At 44.5% G+C, this 21,311-nt stretch overlaps 1 protein-coding gene across 7 annotated transcripts in view; it reads left to right on the top strand.

Moving 5' to 3' along the window:
• The window catches only part of Zfat (zinc finger and AT hook domain containing), a 175,220-nt gene that overhangs the window by 82,514 nt on the left and 71,395 nt on the right, over window positions 1–21,311 (top strand). For all 7 annotated transcript variants that reach the window (XR_005486668.2, XR_005486669.2, XM_006241713.5 and 4 more), the window contains exons 6-10: window positions 663–2,101; window positions 2,874–3,106; window positions 7,387–7,474; window positions 8,739–8,888; window positions 11,570–11,743. Coding sequence is in view for 5 of the 7 variants with exons in the window: in XM_006241713.5 (XP_006241775.1) it covers window positions 663–2,101; window positions 2,874–3,106; window positions 7,387–7,474; window positions 8,739–8,888; window positions 11,570–11,743 (2,084 nt within the window). In the remaining 2 variants the exon portion in view is untranslated. The remainder of the gene's footprint in view (window positions 1–662; window positions 2,102–2,873; window positions 3,107–7,386; window positions 7,475–8,738; window positions 8,889–11,569; window positions 11,744–21,311) is intronic.

Genomic DNA, 21,311 nt, shown 5'->3' with positions numbered 1-21,311 from the left:
TTTCTCCCTTTCTGTGTAGAAGGGAGGGCATAGAGAAAGGCCAAGGGTCTTTCTCTCCAGAGGGGTCTCCCCCATGCAAGCTTTTGAAGAGAACGAAATCTACCCAGACAGTTAATGGAATGAATAGGCAGGTGTGGATTACCAACTTTGCTGAAAAAGCTCATTCTGTCTAGTCTCATGGGGACAGATTTTGCTCCTGTTCATGTATTCCAGAATGAACACAGCTTTGAAGCATACCCAATGTCTGTGCTTGTATGGTCATGCCCTGTTTCTATTTTCTTCTCTTGCTACCACCTTTCCTGTTCATTGAGCTTTGACACAGATGTTGCCTTGCCAGGCATTCCCAGAAGCCTTTGTTCCCTTAGAGGTGTCCTGTCTTTTCTGCACATGCTCCTTTCAGTGACTACCATGCTTTGTGGGACATTGCACATTGCACTATAGTTTATGCTCTTCCCACTATAGTTTATGCTCCTCAAGGACCCGCATCCTCTTTCCTCATTGTCTGTGCCTATTCTGTTCTGATTCACAAGTCATATTTGCTGAATGAGTAGATGTTGAACCTTTGTCCTGCTCCCCTGTGGCGGACTGCATAGGCTTCGTAATTGGTTCATTGGAATGCTTCAAGGTCTCCAGAAGTTAATGGTGCCATCTTCCATCCCTAGGTTAGGTCCCACCCAGTTGAAGATCTTCACTTGTGAATACTGCAACAAGGTGTTCAAGTTCAAGCACTCACTGCAGGCCCACTTGAGGATCCACACTAATGAGAAGCCATACAAGTGCTCCCAGTGCAGCTATGCCAGCGCCATCAAGGCTAACCTCAATGTTCACTTGCGCAAGCACACTGGAGAGAAGTTTGCCTGTGACTATTGCTCCTTCACCTGCCTCAGCAAAGGCCACCTCAAGGTACACATTGAGCGAGTACACAAGAAAATCAAACAGCATTGCCGCTTCTGCAAGAAGAAATACTCAGATGTCAAGAACCTCATCAAGCACATCCGGGACATGCATGACCCACAGGACAAGAAGGTCAAGGAGGCCTTAGATGAGCTACGCCTAATGACGAGGGAAGGCAAGCGGCAGCTGCTTTATGACTGTCATATCTGTGAGCGCAAGTTCAAGAATGAGTTAGACCGAGACCGCCACATGCTGGTTCATGGTGACAAGTGGCCCTTTGCTTGTGAGCTCTGTGGCCATGGGGCCACTAAATACCAGGCCTTGGAACTGCATGTCAGGAAGCATCCCTTTGTGTATGTCTGTGCTATATGTCTCAAGAAATTTGTCAGCTCAATCAGGCTGCGCTCCCATATCCGAGAGGTGCATGGGGCGGCCCAGGAGACCTTGGTTTTTACTAGCTCCATCAACCAGAGTTTCTGCCTCCTGGAGCCTGGTGGGGATATCCAGCAGGAAGCCTTGGGAAACCAGCTACCACTGGCAGCTGAGGAATTTGTGTGTCCAGAAATTGATGTACGTAAGGGGGAGGTTTGTCCTGGGGAAGCTCAGCCTGAGGTGGGGCTGAGGGAGTTGGAGGCCCCTGGAGAAGCATGTGCCCCAGCCGTGCCCTTGGCCAACCCCCAGAGTGTCAGTGTTTCCCTGTCCCCCTGCAAACTGGAAACCACTGTGGTCAATTCCGACCTCAACTCTCTTGGAGTGGTTTCAGATGATTTTTTACTGAAAACTGATACCTCTTCTGCTGAGCCTCATGCTGCTGCTGAGCTAACCTCGGACACACAGCATCGAGGCTCAGCCCAGACTCAGGGTGAAGAAGTCACACTGCTGCTGGCCAAGGCCAAAAGTACTGGACCAGACTCAGAGAGTCCTCCAAGTGGAGGGCAGAATGTGGGTGCTCTGCCAGCCAGTGAATCTGACTCTAACAGGTGTCTCAGGGCAAACCCAGCAGAGACCTCAGACCTCCTTCCTACAGTGGCTGATGGAGGAGACCTCGGTGTGTGCCAGCCTGACTCTTGCACGTCGTCCTCTGAGCACCACCCTGGCAGCACAGCATTCATGAAGGTCCTAGACAGTCTCCAGAAGAAGCAGATGAACACCAGTCTTTGCGAGCGGATCCGGAAGGTTTATGGAGACCTGGAGTGTGAATACTGTGGTAAGGAAAGGCTATGCTGGTCAGGTGTGCCTTTGAGTGGAGCTTTCCTTCCCAGCAGCCCTCTCCATTCTTATCATGCTATTCTTACCATGGATTCCATTTGAGTTCATGTTGTTTTGCAAAGATCACCTCCTACCTGAGCCACCCTCCTCTGCAATAGATAGAAACAATGAGCCTGTGTCAGAAGTCCCAGTTGGAGCCTTCCAGGAGTTGGCTGGGATGATGCACTGCTGACCATGCTGAGGGCCATGTTGGGGGCTGCCCACAACTCCTACCACCTTCTGACCAAGAAGAATCATTCTTCTGGCTTTCAGTTGTGGTTTCATCAACTGGGTAGCAAGGGTAGGAGACTGGCTGCAGCTCTGCAGAGGGAGGCCCACGCAGCTCCCTTCTGACTGGTAGTGAAAGCTCAGCGTGGGAGATTCCCAGACAGTAGGAATGTAGGACGTGGGCAGCCTAGAGCATGGCCCGTAGCCCAGAGTGTCAAGAGGACCAGGAGGCTCTTGGCTTTGTACATTTGCAGGATAGTGTTTGACATAATTGGTTCTCCTTTCTCTTTTCTTGGCCCTAACACCATGTGCAAGCTGGTGGTACCTTAATACTTGAGTACTGCCATTTTTGAAAAATAATTTCCTGACAGAAATGTGGTAGAGAGTGTGAAGGGCATACAAGATAAAGGAGATAAATATGGTAGCTTAAGGATGATAATTTAAAAAAATCAAGTTTAGTATTAAAGAAACTTCCTTGTTCTCATGTGAAAATATTTTTTTAGGCAAACTTTTTTGGTACCAAGTGCATTTTGACATGCATGTCCGCACCCACACCCGGGAACATCTGTATTATTGCTCCCAGTGTCACTACTCTTCCATCACCAAAAACTGCCTTAAACGCCATGTAATTCAGAAACACAGTAACATCTTGCTGAAGTGTCCCACTGACGGCTGTGACTACTCGACTCCAGATAAATATAAGCTACAGGCCCACCTTAAAGTTCACACAGAGCTGGTAAGTAGCAAGCCCAAACAGCAGCCCTCGCCTCCCCCTGGGTGCCCGTTACTCCCTCACATTTATGCATATAGAGCTATCCCTGCTGCAGGGGCGTGCACACCCTGTCCCCCCAGACACACAGGGCCTTCTCCTTCCTCTTGATGCCTCACTGAACTTTCCCCCACCTCAGCTCCTTTCCTAGTGAGTTCCTGACTAGACTGGACAAATTGAATTCTCTCATTCGAGAAAGTCTACAGAAGAACGATCTGCAGAGTAGAAATGAAGTAAAGGTTTCATAAATGGCATTTTTAAGTCTTATAACAGCAGGAATAGCAATGGCTGCCTGTGAGTGTTGTTGGGGGATTAAACTGGATGACTGGATAGGCTTAGGTGCTTGTACCTGGTACACTATTGTCTTATTAGCCTGGCACTCCCTGTAAACATCAACAGAAGCTGGGAAGCTTTGATGCTTTGATTTAAGAAGTGACATGTTTATCCGAGGTGCTCTTAACGGCACGATGGTCGTGTCTGGTTCAATAGTGGCTGATCCCATAATGATGCAATGAGTGAATGGTGGTTTTTCTGGCAGGGTCTAGTGTGATGAGAAGAGGTTGACACTCCTGAGACAGGTTTACCATCATAAAGGAGCCATACCTGGGGCCTGTGTGGCTGTTGTATGTAGACAGCACAAAAGGAAGCTTCAGCCACTTGTCTTCACTGTTGCTGACACACTCACACCATCACTGCTAGGAACAGATAACACTGGGGATTTGGAGCTGAGGACAGAGGCCCAGCATGCCGAGACCTTATGCTGACTGCCTGCCATTCAGAGAGTCCTGTGAGCAGTCTCTCCCTGAGGCTGCTGAGTTCCAGGGAGACGAGGTGAACCTGCCGGTGATGTAGAAACATCTTTTTACATTGCTGTGGTCTCGCTGAGGACTTCAGTTACATCAGCTACTGGGCCAGGGCACGGTTCTATTCTTACTAGGAAACCATGGGAAACCTTCTCCTAGGGCTTGATTTTCTTGTATGTGCTCTTGAAGAGAGGATCAGATGGGTTATAGCCCTGGCCAAGGTTTCACTTTTGTTGTTTTGCTTTGAACACAGATTCCTGTGAAGAACAGAAATTAAAATACCATCCTCTACCTCCAGTTGAGCTTACATATCCTGGCATACTCTGGTTGTATTAGGACGCAGAGATAACTTAGCAAATTGCCAGTTTCTGTGCTCTTCATGGTATTTCACAGCTAAGAACACATTAACAATCAAGAAGAGTGAGAAGAATGTAGTTTCCCCCTCCCCCTGCCTTTTCCTTCTCATTACTAAGGATATGGCATCAGGGCAAGTAATCACTTCCAGAGGTTTTTTGTTTCGTTTTGTTTTGGCGTTAAGTGTTTGAATGTCAGTGAGTAATTAGTATTGTGGGGTGCAGTGGGGAGTGAAGGGAATGGAAGCCGTCAAGTGGTTGGGCTCCTGGGTCCCTATTAAAAAGTGCGTAAGTTCTTGACCTAAGTGATTTAATTGCTGACCTCCGTGAACCTCAGTATCACAGTAGCATTTGTTAGGAATGAGACTCCTAGTCGTCTGCTGTGGGCTCTGGGCATCTGTTACTCGAAGAAGCCCCCTGCTTCTGTTTTATATTCCTGTCAGGAGGCCCCAGATGGGCCTGTTGGGAAGCTGCATTCCAAGCCTGAATGTTGGTTTCAGTGTTTAGATGGAACATACCCTTGTCCTTTAACCTCTCTTAATCCATGTCCTGGAATGAGGCCACTACTGTCCACACCCAGGCTCGCCCTGGGAACATAATATGGTAATGTTCATGAGGACTCAGCATGGTCTCATGCCTGTGAAGCTGCCCTGGTAACTGCTATTGCTGTTCTGCACCTCTAGCACACCCTCCTCATCCCTTTCGTGAGGGAGTTAGCAGCAAGAGTGGTGGTATGTTCATTTAGCATCCAGTGGGTTCTCAGTAAGTGTTCAGAATACTTGGCCCTGATCCATAAGAAGCACACAAATTTGTCTTGTTTGGTACTTGCTAAATAATAAGTACTTTTTGGAGAAGCTAAAACATTAGGTTGCCTAAAAGCCCAAAGAAATTAAAAGAAGATACTTTCCATCTCTTTCCAGAAGGAAATGGGTATACCTGGTCAGACTGCATTCCTGTGAGCAGAAGAAAATGCAGTAACTTAAATGTGGTTGTAAGACTGTGATCACGTGACACAACCATGCTTGACTCTGAGTTACTCCTTCAGGCTCTCTAAGTTTCCAGTTGGAGAGCATCTTCCTTGGGCTTTTTAGCAGACAGAAAACTTCTTCTGTGCAACCCTAAATCCAGCACATTTTGGTATTGTGTTCCAATCTGTGATAACACAAGTGTCACCTTCCTCCTTCTTGCTGCAGTTTCTCTATCCTGCATGAATAGGCGGGCTCTCCGTGTTGTCTTTACATGACTTACAAGTCACAGATCTGCTTCCTTTGTCTCCAGCAGATTCTGGCACATAACAGGCACTGTGGCTGTGACCCATTCCTGAAAAATCGTTCAGAGCGAGTGCCAACCATTAAGGCTTGATATCAGTGTTTTATAGGGACATACAAGAATGTGTTTCATATATATATTCTGGGGAAATTCATTTTGATCTTTTGTAGCCTGTGTGGACCTCAGAACTTTCCATTTCTTTAGAGGCCAGTATTATCTGCCAGTGATGTACAGGCCAGATGAGGTCACCTGCCTGATAAGCTATGCTCTTAGCTTCAACCAAGGGCCTCTCCTGCATCTCCTGCAATGGCTTCAGTCTCATGCTGACACCCACTTCTTTCTAGGGCACAGATGGCTTTGAAGGCATCTCTGTTGGAGCAAACAGACTCCAAAGGCTAGGCTCTTAGGCACCCTGTGGCTAGCTTTCTTGTGTTCCCTGCCTTTGCCAGGGGCTCTTTTAGCTATAGTCCTTTTAATGTTTGCTGAGTGTGTTTTTGGTGTTTGGGTTTCATGTGCAGCAAGACACTGAGTTTTTGAAAAAGAAGTAAATGAATCCTAAGAGTCTACCCTTCTCCCAGCCCCCTCTCCTCTCTGTTTCCTGACAATCTTCAAAGACATCAAGAAATGGGGCCCCTGATAAGCTCTAAGATAAATTGCTTTCAGACTATCAGGGATTAAAAGAAGAAAAATCAAACAGCAAGGACTCAGGGGAGATCAGTGTAAACTCCTTCAAAGCCCTTCTGAACGCTTCCATCAGCTCTGATGACAAGGGCGGCTGGGACGGAGGTGGGAGGGCGCCTCCAGAATGCCAGAGGGATCTCACGAATTTCTCTAAAATGGCAATGTGAACCCAGTGTCAAGGACAGTAGAAGGGAGTAACAGGAGCACATTGAGAAATCCCAAGGCTGTATTGTCAGGAAAGTCAGTGGCACTGTCTGGCCAGATAGCTCATAGTACATAGCAATATCTTGTGTGTGTGAGTGTGTGTGTGTGTGTGTGTGTGTGTGTGTGTGTGTTTCATAGTAGAAAGCTTTATCTTTTATTGTATATTGATCCTACTCACCTCAGACCTCTCTCTAATCCCTCCCAGATTTCCTCCCAGCCTCCTAATGAAGCCATCAACTTTAAATAACCCATCAATTAGGGGCAGGGCCACCTGCATTCATTCTCCCCAGATCTCCTTGCTAGAATGTTGACTGGCTTGGTCTTGTGTTCATCTCTCTAGGCCTCCGTCTTTGAATCTGTAATGTAAGCATGAATTATAATATTAGCGGGTACTTGATTGAGTCTCAGTCGTATGTGTAAGCTCAGTATGAGCAATGTTTTGAGTGCTGAGGTCATCATATACCGTTGGGTCATGGAGCAGCCCTGGAGTGTGTGGTAGACCTTCTTGGCTGTCCTGTCTATCTTCTTAGAGTTGCCTCATCAAAATCTTCCACAGGCTGGTAGGGCTGGGTGACTGTATATTATGTGCTTGGAAGGATGTGCTGGATGTCTGGTTTTGATGAGGCTTCTGCTTCTGGTTGTTGAAGGGGTAATAGTATTGATGCTGATTATGATAGTGTCCATGACGATGGTTGTGTTGATGGTAGAGGAGACTGTGTTGATGATGGTCGTGGTGGTAGTGTTCATGGTTTTGATGATGGCATTTCATAATGGTGATGATGGTGGTAATAGTGGTGATGGTATTTGATGAGAGCAATGGTGGATGTGGTAGTGGTGGTGATGATGATTGTGTGTGGCGATGATGATAGTGATAATAAATGTTATTTTTTACAGAACCTAGATTTAAGATTTAATTTTTTTCCTTTTTTTTATTAAGGACAAAAGGAGTTATTCTTGTCCTGTATGTGAAAAATCTTTTTCAGAAGACCGATTGATAAAGTCACATATCAAGACTAATCATCCAGGTAAGGTTATGTATTTAAAAAGAAGATTAATTTTTAGATACTTATGTTTATTTTAAAACATAGTACTGTAGTAAGAGGTACCAGCTTAGAATGAAGAGGGAGGATTGAATGAATTCGGTATTTGAAATGTTCTTGCCTAAGGGAATACCTGTGTCTGCCTTGCTCCACCCTGCACTGTGGTAGGTATGCTGACTACCGACCCCTCCAGGAGATGTCAGTTTTACTTCTATGTGATCTTTGAGGTGAACCTTACTGCCAGACTCCATTGTCATATTAAATAGGGCAGACCGAGCAGACCTGGGTACTCTGTGTTAATTAAGTACGTAGCAAGCAAAATATACCTCCTTCTCTATTCTTGTCTCTTCTTCTTACAAATCTGTATGTGCCCTTGATAGAAGAGACTGGAATTCTCTGTGAAGAACAAAGGGCTCTGACTGTTTTAGCTGGGGACACATAGAGCCTTGAACCTTTGTCGGTGTGGGAACTCATGGCTTATGCCATTTGTTCTATGTAACTTAAGTGTGAGCTGACAGCAGCATTTAGAAGCATTGACCTTTGATCATGAATACAGAATTTTGCAAGGAACCTTGTGTGTCCAATCTCAGCCTCCACATGCTTCTTCTACATTTTCCAAGCTCTTTGTATGTATCCATCCATGAACTGTTTTCTAGAATATTCTAAAGTTTATCTTATTTAATTTTCCTATGAAAGCCTTTACAGGTTATCTCCAATAAATAATGTGTTAGCTTAGGATGACCTCTGTGTGACCTATAAAAAGCGGTGCTAACCTTGGTTCTTACTGCTTCCTGTGATATTATATATGGCCATTTACAACATCCTGAATTGGTCTAAGACTCTCTTTTTGGTACAGTTAGTTTGAATCAAGCTGCAGTATTTTAGTGATTATGTTACTTACATTCCTTGTAGTCTGTAGAATCCCCAGTCTGCTGTCTGTTTTCCACACCACTGACTTCTGGGAGAAACTGAGTTACTTTTTCCATGAAAAGCCTGTGCTTCACATTTGTCTTGTCATTGCTTGGCAGTGTTTTCTCCATTCTTCATACTGTAGGTTAACAGGTTCTTAGATCACGGCTTCATCGGATTCAAGTTTAGCCTTTTCGGTAAAAACCCTGTTTCATGCACCAAGGGTGCACTTGATGGGTATTTCTTAGGTATGTAGGTGCCCCACGGCAGCTTATTTACCTCTCACCTGAAGAGCAGAGTGCCTTGTCCTCTCTGATTATCACTCTGCTTTTTCTGACAGAGGTCTCCATGAATACCATTTCTGAGGTTCTTGGGAGAAGAGTCCAGCTCAAAGGGCTAATTGGAAAGCGAGCCATGAAGTGTCCGTATTGCGATTTCTATTTCATGAAGAATGGCTCAGACCTTCAGCGGCACATCTGGGCTCACGAGGGTAAGTTGTCATTCCATCTGGAACACCTATTTAATTTCACGCTGTGTGCATTATTTTGGGACTACACAAGGAGGACACTTACCTTTACATGCCCTGATGTTAGGATGTCTTTAGCACATAGATAGATGACTACCAGCCAATGGAGATCAGAGATTAAGACCATGACTTTAACTGCAGTTGTGGTTAGTAGAGGTATTCCCCACCTTCAAGCTCTGGTTATAACTATAGTGAAATAGATCACTATACTTTGCTTACTGGTTAACTAGTGTCCGGAGATCAGGAAAGCCCATATGTTCTCTGGACACTTGCACTGCCCATTACTATGCTCTGTATATAGTTGGCATTGAAGTACAATGAAACTATGCATGATTGGCAGTAAAGAAGACAGCAGGAGGCTTGGCATTTTGGCAGTGAGGAGTGTCACTGTTTATGTTGTAGAGAGAGGATTGGACAGTGGAAGGGTTGAGTAGAAATGTGGCAGTCCAGAGAAACATAGGGCCAGCTGTGCTCAGGGGGCTTGACCAGGAATGAAAGTGTTGGACAGTCGCTTGCCAGGATTCTGGCAAGTTGGAGGTCAAGAGTCTTCTGTCATCTACCTCATTCTTTGCTGCTAGAGGAGAATGTTGCCCTCGTGGGCATGAGGAAGGTGCAAGCAGCAAAATGCCCTGCTAACCTGTGTGTTAGTTCCTTCCTGCTTGTCAGGAGCTTGACCACTATAGGCAGGACCACAAGGTCAGAGGAAGAGGCATGACCAAGGATGTTGTATAATATACAGTCAGGCAGGGTCCAGGGAGGAGCAGGTGGGAAGGGAAACACCTCTGTCAGTGAAGGGAGAAGGCAGTGGAACTGAGGTGCGATGCTGAGCCGTCAAGGTGCTCTTTTGTTTGCCAGCACTTACTAAGCACTGTGGGCCCCGGCAGTGTATTTTCAGCTTGCTCATGGTACCCTAGTTAGTGTATTCAGGGACTTGAAAGCCATGCTAGTTTTACCAGTGAGGAACAAGAGGCACAGAAAGTTAAAACAAATGCTTATGTTGCACAGGCAATAAATAGTAGGAACTGGGATTTGAACCCATGATGCATGATTCTGCAGCCCTGTTCTTTACATCTTTGCTCGCTCGCATTAAGAGAAAGTAATACCTCCTATGTGGAGGCAAGAATGGAGGAGTTGACAGTGGTGGTGAGATGAACACCCATGTTACTTTCTGAGGGCATTGAAGGGATTCATTGGTAGGTAGGAATTTTCTCAGTAGAGAAGGAGGCAGAAGCCTTTGTATGGAGATTGGTTTAGAATGGTGCTCATGGGAATCATCTGGGAGTGGTCAGAGACAGAACCAAGGACCTGACACTGAAGGGCATCCAGGGAGATGGGAGCCCAGGATCATAAATCCATTCCCTTGGGTGATAACGCTTGCATGGCAGACAAAGGTCTGGAGTGGGAGAGCATGCTGCAGTCTTCCCTCATAGGTGTATATGATGCAGGATGGGACAAACATTCTATCTTCCGGTCACTTACCCATGAAACACTACTATAAACTGCCTTGGGATTTGCTGTAGGTATCAATCAGATGGTCTCCTACATTCTTTAGAAGAAGACTCAATGTGTGTCCAGGCTTAATGGATAGCCAACAGTATGCTTCCACAGGAGACAGGGGTGTTGATATTCCACATCGAGCTTTTGGAAGAAATCTCTTATTTTGAAAACCTTCTGAATTATGGTAAAGGTTAAGGAAATGAAAGGCTGCTGTTTTATGTTAGAGTGTCATGGCCTGCTCTTTTTCATTTGTTTATGAATCTCTCTATAATGATGGAATTATAAAGGAAAAAGAAAAGCCTACTTACCCACATTACAGTGTTCAGGGATCTTTGGAGCTAATCACTGCACTGCACTGTAAGTATTCTTTCTCTCGGCTCCCTCCCAAAATAAAACACGGGACAAGAGCAACAGTAGGCAAATGCAAGAGCTAAGCATGAAGACTAACAAGAAGGGGCAACATAAAGACAAGTCCTGGGGACTGTCGATAGTCATAGATGTGACTTCATTCACACGGCAGGTGCTCATAGAATCTAAAAGTTCAAAGTGGTCAAGAAATGCATTTGAGATGAACCACGATGGCTAGTGGGTGAAAGCAAGACGAGCAGAGTAGGCACAGTAGCTTGGGAATGGTTCAGTGCGAGTCATTGGCCTGCAGAACATCCAGTGTAGTGTGACTCTGTTTATGTTATAAATGGGAATATTCTTCCAGACTTGACCCTGAGTGTCTGACCCCATTGATTTCTGCAAAGAATTTAATTTTTATTTAGTTTAACTCAGTTCAGTTGGATTTAATAACTGCTTTGTAAGTTGAGCAGGGTGTCTGTCTTTGGGGAGTTACCAGACTATAGGGAGAGCAGAGGTGACCAACTTGTTGTGATATGCAAGAGTATATTGTAGAATGTTGATAGGCAACTAGAAAGGTCAGGAAGTACAGACTTGGGGACCTTGACGTCTTCTGCAGTATTTCTGTAAGGTAGAACAAGATGAGACAGGCTAGATATGGGAAGTGTGGGCATGTTGGGAGTAAGCAAGTATATTGCTTTGTTCAGATGGATGCTTTACATGGTGTGAACTGTTCATCTGGATCTCCACCCATGTGTACACAGACATGTGTAAATTTACAGCTATGCATTTCTCCTTGGTAGGTGTGAAGCCCTTCAAATGTTCTTTGTGTGAGTATGCAACTCGTAGCAAGAGCAACCTCAAAGCTCATATGAATCGTCACAGCACTGAGAAGACTCACCTCTGTGACATGTGTGGCAAGAAATTCAAATCCAAAGGGACATTAAAGAGTCATAAGCTCCTTCACACATCTGATGGTGAGTTCCTAAGCCCCAGTGACCTGTAAATGTATGGCTGGAAGCTGGTATTCCAAGTCCATCAGAGACTGTCCAAACTGGTGAAGCAGGAAAGCACTATATTTTGTAGGATGTACGCTCTGAAAGGGCACAAGGTCCTATCCTGTGTCTGTCCAACCTCTGACCAGTGCTAAGCAGTGCCTCCCTTCAACAAGCTCTGCATAAACCTTTTTGGGATAGCGGGGAGAGGTAGACTGCTGGAGGAAGTAAGCTGTTAATGTTCGGTTCTGGAAGTTTCTAGCCTCTTTAGCCTTCCATCTCACCTTGAGATTGTAAGGACAACTGTGGTGGCACCTGGCCTGTTTTTTTGAGTTGATGTTTTTACATCAAAGCTACCTCAGGGTTCTTACTGTTAGGACTTAGCTTTAAGTATAAACAGTATGAATTCCTGTGTGCATAGTCATGAAGGTGGGTTCTAGGCACAACAAGGCCATAAGGATCAGTTCCTGTTTCAAGAGGTCATGATCTAGGTGGGATAACACAAGAGTAGGTATGCTTTTGAAGGTAAGTGTCTGGATATGTGGAGCTCAGAAGCCTGTGGGTCAAGGGTCAAAGTTCTAATGGATAAGCACAGAGCACCCATAACACCTTCTGGTATGGGCTTCATAGAGCAAAGACATTGAGAAACACAGGCAGCCAAACTATACAAGATCTTACGAAGTTTTGATTTAATTAGAAATCTCAGTTGGTAGGAGGTACTTGTGAATACTCCATGTTACAACGCTAATAAGATTTCTTAATATATTGTTATTGTATCATAATTAGATATAAGAATTAGGGTTTACTGAACAAGTTAAAGCAAGTTCCATGGTGATTCTAATTCTGGAGCTTAGGAGGTGGTCTGTCTGTCATATCTGGCTTTTCTGGGGTATATGTCCTGGGAGTAAGACCTGCTAGCTAGTTCCTTAGCAAGAATCAGGCTGAGCTTGAGGGACTTAATGGGAAAGGCTGAATGCTTGGTTGTGACTCATTAGAACTAGAGTCAGGGACTTGGGGGATATTGAACCAAAGCCACAGCTGTGAGTATTGAACAATACTTTCTTAAAAATGAAAAAACAGTCATATCAAGATGAAAAATATGCAAGGTTGGGCGTGCTTAGTGGTAGAGTACTTGCCTTGCATGGATGACTTTAGGTTCCATCTCTAAACAAAGAGATAAACCCAATAATATAGGCCACCACATTGGGATAAAAAAGCTTTCGTGGTCATGTAGCTACTTAGGAAGGTTTCACCTTCTCAGACAATGGTCTTGCTGATCTTGCATACCTGAGTCTTTCTATAGGAGCTGTGCTCCTTTACATGGTAGCCTGTTTTTCACTAAAACCTGTACTCATGAATGGCGTCAAGCCCCAGAGCACAGTAGTCTCATTGTCTCCTGAGTTGTGGGAACAGCATTAGGAAGGCATTCCTGGGGACTTCCAAAGGGTACAGTGGTCTTAAGTTTGACTCTGAAATCTGGGTAAATGCTATGGAAAAACAACTACTCAGACAGACCCTGGATAACAGCTTTGCACATGGAGGGAAGGGACTGTTGCAAACAGTGTGGTTAAAAAGCAATATTGCCTCTGCAAGGGAGAGCCTAGCAGTTGAAGTGAAGTCTTTCTTAGCAAAGCTATTGAAAGTTGCAGTTTTTCTTCATTTATTTTTTTCCCAGCATTTTGGGAAACATTACTCTGAAAAAATGTAGAGACAAGACCTTAAAATTTTCCTGGTCTCTTAGCTGTGGTGTGCAGCGAGCAACTCTATGCAGCAACAGTGAGGAGGATCAGCTGTGTGTGGAATGTGGTGTGCCTGAGGCTTGGTTCTTTGCCCCTAGGCCACTGTGACTGTCATCTGTGTTTTCTTCCCTTTGACACTTGCCTTGCATTCCTCACTTTGAGGGCTGGCTGTAAGCAGAGCGCTCAGCTCACCCAACTCTCCTACCTCCAGTGATGATCTGCTGTAGTTCTCTTCAGACCACGTCCTCTTAAACCCCTTTTTATTTTATTTAAAAAGCTTTGAATTTCTCCCTCGGATGCCATCCATAAGATACAGACATTGAAAAGGTTTTATTTCCCTCACTGAGTTTTGCAATGCTACTGTTGTATTTCCTTGGCTTCATAGAGCTCTGTGGACCTCAGTGCATTGCAGGGTTCTATAAATATCCCCCCAGGTTATCATTTGCTTTTATACCTTATGGCCTCTTTATATAGACAGCAGTTAAAAAGCTTTGCTCATTTACATTTTTCCTTTATGTGTTTACCCCCTCTGAGTTCTCTGTGGTAAAAGAAACCTCTCTTACTTCAAAACGAATTCTTTTGCCATAAATTTTATTTATAGTTTTGTACCATTTCTGAATTTCAGGTTCTTATAATCTGTTCTAGCGTCTGCAGTGTGGTAGGAGTCTTCATTTTCCCACAGCTGTCTACTGACTCAGCATATTTATGGAGAAATCAATCCTCTCCATTTACGTTTGCAGGGCCAGAATTCCCCAAGATGCTGCGTTTCATTCTGAGATTTGGGGTTGTCCTCATGGGTTTTATTTTAGGTCATTGCTTTAAAAGATACTGTTTTAACCAATGCAGTTTTGTCGTGTATCATTCCTTCTATTTGATCTTGTAGTGAGACTTCTGAAGTCTCACTGGATTGTTCTCTTGCTCATGGAGTGATGGTCATGAAAGCATCCTCGTTTCCATCCCTGGCTCGTCCCCATAAGCCTTGTGACCAGCCTGGCTGGCACCTGTGCTCCTCACTCATGCCCGGGTGTCCTAACGAAGCCTCAGCATTCCACAAGGAGGGACTTCATGTCTAACAGCAAGCTCTGCTTCAAAGTCCGCAGTGGCCATTAGGTCTACAGTACACTATCTTATTAGGAAGAATTAAGTTTCTTGCTTGAGAAACCGCATAGAGTAAGTGGAGCTGGGAGTCTGGGTTGAATGTTGTCTGTCCGTTCGCTGCAGGGTTACTAGGACAGGTGACTTCTCTGTTTCCATGTCATTGAACTGTCATTTTCAGCTACTTACACTCTGTAGTGGAGGGCTTTTCATGCTTCAGTGAGGCCACCGAGCTCCAGGTGTACTGACCATCTCTTCCTGTGAGCATCAGGGTTGTTCATGTGGAGGCTTTCCATGCAGAAATGTCCCACTCTGCTACCCAGGCCTCAGCCCTGCTTAACTGCCCACTGTATGTGTGCTTGTGGATGTCTATTTGACTCACTCTTTTAGATGCCCCCACATTCCACTGCTCAACACCAGCTCTTGCTTTTCCTCCACACACCCACTTTTCTGTGAGCCACGGGGATAGCCAGACGGTGTAATGATATAGTAAATATTTTTTTATAGTAAATATTTTAAGTTTTCTGTTCCAATTAGTTTCTGCCACATTTTTAGCTTCCATTCTTGTTCTTACAAACCTAATCGAAAATGTAGAAAAACAACTGTTCTTAACAGGCAGATAGATATATAAAAGCAGGAAGCAGCATGGAGTTGGTATGGGTCTTATGCTGCTGACCCCCGCTGCATGCACCTTTAGTGAATGGCTACCCATTTTCAGCTGCTCTGGTAAGAAACCAGGTCAGTTTGGACAGCCGTATTCTCACTCAGAAAAGATCCATTAGCAAGCTGTCATGTTCTCTTTCACATGATCTAGAATTCACCCTCTACTTCATAGCTCACAGTGCCCTTTTTTGTCTATAACACCGTCTTTTCTCGCTTCTGTTCAATTTTTTAATACAGCATATTTGTTTCATTGGGAGTATATAAAAAGAAAGAAAGGGAACAAATTTGATGATTTCCTAACATGAGCTCCTGTCTGAACCCAGCTCCTGCATGGGTCTGATAAGGAGATGACATTCTAGGCTTTTCCACCCGGCTCAATGCCCAGAGCTCCAGGTGCTCTGAAGACAACAGGTCCATCTCCAGCTATTCCCACTGGCTGTCACCTCTACTCTGCTAGTTTACTCTCTGATGTTCTCTGGGAAAAGTGTCTGTTGGCCTCATCACCTGAAAAGCTGATATTCTTTCTGAGAGCTTTGAGAATTCCACTCTCCGTTGAACCTGCTCCTGTTTACAGGCTGCTGGCCTGCTGTAACTCAGCTCGGTCTATTGTGCAGATACCTCATGCAGGTTGTTACTGTACAGGACGACATAGCATCAGGGTCCTCCCTCAGAGGTGAAAGTGTACTTTGGTCATACTTACGCTCTATAGCTCTGTCTTTGATCATGGTGGGCACCATAACCAGACTTTTACTTAAAATAGTTTTGGTGACTTTTTCAGATCAACCATAAAAGAAACCCAAGCTTTGTTTGAGAATACCGTACTAAATCCCAATACTATATATGATAATTCAAACAAAAGGGTTTTGGCCATGCTGGGGAGTGAATAAGCACTCTGATATTGAACTACAGCCTCACCGCCTCAGGCAGAATATTTTTGAGGACATTTTGGAAAGCTAATCAAACTTCATGCACATATCAAAAATGCACGTTACATAACTGAAGTGACATGAGTGGTAGGACAGAGTTTATACCTGTGTATACCACATACTCTGTCACACTGCTCAACGCTCTTCGACAGCATTCTGGCTGTTAGACACATTTCAATTTCACAGATAAGAGGTGAAAAATATCTCAGAACTGATGAAAGAATATAGTCAATGTAGTTGTGAACATGAGCCCAGGGGAGAGAAATTGTCCTTGTCATCCCTGTGTTTCAGGGAGTGCAGTGGCCTGGTTGCTGCTAATCCACTTCTGCTCTTTGCTCTGGGGCCTGTTCTCCTGCCTGCAGCCAGTGATCCTATTGCAACAGAGGCCATATCTGTCCCTTTGGGTCCACAGCCCTTCTTCCAGTACAGCTATGCACATTCTGAGTCAAATCTCAAGTTAATTCTTTTCTTTTTGTTTGTTTTTGTGAAACAGGGTATCTCAATGTCCTGAGACTCACTCTGTAGACCAGGCTGGCCTTAAACTCAGAGATCTCCCTGCCTCTGCCTCCTGGCCAATCCTCAAGTTCTTTGCAGGGTCTATGTGGTCAGCTCACCTACCTCCTCTATGCCCTCATCCCTTCTAACCCTCCCTGATCTATCTGCTGGATACATAGGTCTCCTTATCTCCATTCTGGAATACACTTCCTCTTCTCAACAGAGATTTCGGTCTTTCCTGAAGAACATTTCTGAGCGTGTCTTTCTTGGGTACCTTGTGTCTGAAGTCTCACCAGTTGTCTAGACTTGTCTGCTTTTCATGCTCCTCTCCCGGGCTGTCTTCTCAGGTGTCCTGTCTACTTGATTGTTGCCTCTGCCCTTGGAGGAGCCCTCCTGGCAGCGACCTCATGCCCTTTCCTCCTGTGTGTTCTGTATCTCTTTAGCCCTGTCATTCTCCAGTGCCCTGTAGCATTCCCTTGTTTATGGGTTTCCTGTGTCTTCCTCTAGGCCGTTAGCTCAGCAAGCAGGCATGGGAGATGGTGCATTCGTTTTGTATATACAGCCTCAGAACAGCACCTGGGTTCAGTAAATTTTTGTAAGGTGCAGATATGAAAAACAAAAATCTAAAACTTCTCATATAGAGAGGCTGGGCTATAGCCCCACTTAAAAAATGTCAGTTTTTTTTTTTAATCACTTCATCTTAGATACTTGTATTAAATCAAATGCATGTGGATTAGGTATTTTAAAACCCACAGTTGAGGAATTCACTATTCAATGAATCTTCTTGGGCACCTCTTAATGAAGTAAGAGGATGGTGACTCATTGCCCTCTCTTCTACCTGCTTGTGAATCTAATTTTTCACACTTACTGGCTTATTTAAAGTGATCTATCCCTGTGTGTTACATTTCTCTTTCCCACAGGAGCTCATTATTGTAACTTAGAAAGGATAGGCTGATCTGGGTGAGGGTTTTACTTATAAAGGTTTCCCTGTCAGTATGAAATTGATCTGTTAGGGGCCTGATCAGTCAGTGGTATAGACTCTAGGGGGAAACTGTGAGACCACACACTTTGGCTTTTTACATAGATATACATGATGTAGAAACTCGAGGTTTCCACTTGTTTGGGTGTATGTATGGCTGCTGAGGAAGGATGGACCCCATGGTGCTTTTCTCTTACATAATCAAGTGTGAATCCTTTCATCATGAAACACGCAGTTCTTTGAGGTTCTCTGTTGATTCCGTGGAGTCTTTACTTCCTTTAGTTCGACCGTGTTGTATCCACTCAGGAAGACTGTCTCTGGTAAGATTTATTAAGAGGTGTTTTTCAGACTTCAAGCACTTGTGTAATAATTAGACAAGTTGACTGGGATTTAGAGATGAGCTGAGTTCAGAAAGTAACTTCTCTCCTCTCTCCCTTTACTTCACACCTAGAGCTCTTGTAGCTGCTCATTGGTTGGAATGTTCCTGGTGATGCCAGGATTATTTCCCCTCCCTTTCCTTCCTTTTCTGTCTTCTAAGAGAAAGCACTGTCACTCTGGGTTGAAGTACATCTGTGGCTCTAACTTCTCAGAACTGTGACAGTCAAGAAGGGCATACGAAAAACATGTGTAAGCAGTCTGCACCTAGGACAGTGTCCTGGTCTCATCCTTCCTTCCTGTCCTTCCCTAGAAAGAAGCCTGAGAGCAAAGGTGGGTGTGGGGCAGGTGATAGATACCGCAGGCCCCTATGTGTCTTTGTGGGCTGCTGCCTAAGTGGTGTGGGGAGAAAGTGAGATGATGCCAAGGGCCAAGGGGATCATTTTATATGTGTGCTCTGGTCCATATGAAGCCTTTTTATTTTTCTCAGACTTAATCTGAACCACAAGAACTGTGAAAAAGAATCGAGGCTATTGCACAACATGTGCCTGTGAGCTTACTTGCCTTATTCGCCTGATATGCAGATTGAGGTCACAAATTAAGTGATGTAGGGGTTTTGTGCAGATGGATGCCTGACACAGTGTCTGCCACTCCAGTAGAGGCCTAGTGCCCTACTCTTTCTTCTTCTTTTCTTTGGTTCTGCCTTATTGCCCCATGTTGGTCCCTTCCTCTTTGTATAAAAACTGATGCACTAATTACAGGGAGTCATCATCAGGCTCAGTCTGCAGTTGCTTGAAATTCAGCTTTTTAAACTACAGAGACGTCTTATGCCGTATTTTTATTGCTGTAGCTATTTCTGTTCTGGTTTGCCATTGCACAAATTACTGCTGATGCTCAAACTATGAGCTGTGGCTCTGCAAAACTCTAGCAGCAAAGAGCTGGTGCCGCTCCCTGCAGGATGCTCTCCTTGCTGTAGGTGGCAACCTTTGAGTGGCTGGCCTGCTAGAAGCAAGAAGGCAGAACAGGTCAAAGGTCATGTAGAACTCTGTCCTTAGGCATGACACAACTATTGGTGTTTTGAAGAGCCATGATGATAGACAGGAAACTCTCACAAGACTGTTCCCACTGACATTTTCTGGTAAAAGGGGTGAGAACACATGAGTTTTATAAAGTATATTAAGTCATACCCATCACTGAGGATGGTTAGCTGTTTCAGGGGGATCTTCCATGGTGTGGCTGTTCATAATTGCCCAAGTTTGTGTAAGTAACCACGCTAGAGCATGTGTGTGTGTGTGTGTGTGTGTGTGTGTGTGTGTGTAGTCTTTGTCTTAGAGTGAATAGAACACTTTGGACATGTTCACCAAACACTTCCTACTATACAACCTCCTTAGCAGATTTGTAACCAGGGCTTATTTTCGATGCTGCTGTAGCAAATTGCTGAAGGTGTAGTGGCTTAGCGCAGTGGTGGGCTCATGACATCATGCCTCTAGAGGCCCTCAGTCTGTGACTGTGCTGTCAGCACAGCTGCACTCCTTCATGAAACTCTTGGGCAGAGTGCTCTTCCTTCCCTTGTAATGCACAGACTGTGAACCCCTTGTTTTAGCAGCTCCTTCCTCCATTTTGAGAGCCACCAGTGCAGTGTCTTTTAGTCTGTTCCTGCTTCCTCACATCTATTTTCTGTCTCTGCTCCTCATGCCTCCTTCTTCAGATGCCATTAGACCCTCTACATATTCCAGGATAGGTTCCAGCTTAAGAGACTTTACTTGGTCATATCTACAGACTTCCTTTTCTCTCTACATAAAGTATTGGTTTCATATTTGAGAACTTTTTGCCTTTGTGACACATATGGGTCATTATTAGCCTGCTACCCTGAGGTAGTGGGCTCACACCAAGTATTTGGGCCTTGTCCCTGCTCATCTCTAGGCCAGGGTTCTCAAAAGCACAGTACTTGACAACAGTGGCTAGCTGTTTCAAGTAGCTGAATCACCAAGGGGAAAACAAATCCACCTTTTCTTGGACATTCTGTCCTTAGGACACAGAGCCATAGAGAATATCAGAGTATTACTGTAGGAAAAGGGTAAACACTACTTTTCTGAAAAAAGTATATAAAGCAACTTTTCCAAAATTTCCTAAAGATTTACTTATGCAAAAATTACCTTTTTCAGTAAGACTGGATAAACAGCCATGAGACATTTCTACTTTATTCCTGTAGATTTTTTGCTAGTAACAGTCTAGGCTTATGAAAATTCTTTCTCTAAGAACTTCAGGATTTCTTCAAGTCTAAGATACATGTAAAGATCGATTTAGCGGTGCTGTTTGCTTAACAGACATTGCAAACAAGTTGCCTTCGATCTGCAGGCATCTTCCGTTGTTGTGGCTTTGTGCTCAGATGTAGTCCAAATGCTAGAATCCAAATGCAATGGCTTAAGTTTCTTTGGTCATTGTATTACTTTTATATAAAACTCTATTTAAAGCTGTAACCTGTCCCTGAGAACCCGATGAAGCAGGCACAGGTGTGGGTAAAGGCAAAGATTGTTTGTTCTTATGATAGCCAAGGACAAAGAACAGTTTTCCAAACCTTCCAAAGTCTCCCTGTCCTAATGCAGTTGCTTCTGATTTCTCACACTGCCTCTGACATTTGCACATGTGATGTCTATATCATTGCATCTGTGTGGCTTCGTTATTTCTGGGATTCATCCAGGTTGCCAAGCCTTTGACTTTTTAACACCTGAGCCCCTAACTCAATGAAGGGAAGTTTTCTAATAATGAGATGGGAAATCCTGCAGTTTGTAGTTGAAAGACTTTGTTGCCTCCATCCTTGAAGGGATCAGTACTGCAAAACTCGAGGGCTTTCTGTGGTGCAGTCCCCGTAAGGAGGGCTGTCTCCACTTTCTTTCACATTTCATCTAGGAAAGACCTGGATCAGAAGACTTCTGACTGTTTACAGCAGTGAAATCTTGGTTTAGAGCACAGTAGCTGAGATTAAACATAAATTGGGCCCCTGTCTCTTGGGAGTAAGGAATTCAAGACACTTAGCCTGAAAAAGTACTAAATCAGGAAACAGCCAGTCTGATGTTCAGAAAGACAAGAAGTCTTCTTAATCTTCCACATCAGGAACTGTTGGCACCATTTTTGTTCCTCAGTGTCAGACCTGCCTCTGTATGTTGTGTGTGAGAGAGGCCATCCTGACCTACTGGGGATGATGCTGATGACCTGGGATTTTTTATGCCAGAGCACATATGGCTTTAAATCACAGGGAAACTTTCACCTTCATATAG

This window comes from Rattus norvegicus, chromosome 7, assembly GCF_036323735.1.
Source record: "Rattus norvegicus strain BN/NHsdMcwi chromosome 7, GRCr8, whole genome shotgun sequence".
In the NCBI taxonomy this organism is placed as follows: Eukaryota; Metazoa; Chordata; class Mammalia; order Rodentia; family Muridae; genus Rattus; species Rattus norvegicus.
This window is presented reverse-complemented; position numbering and strand designations above follow the sequence as displayed.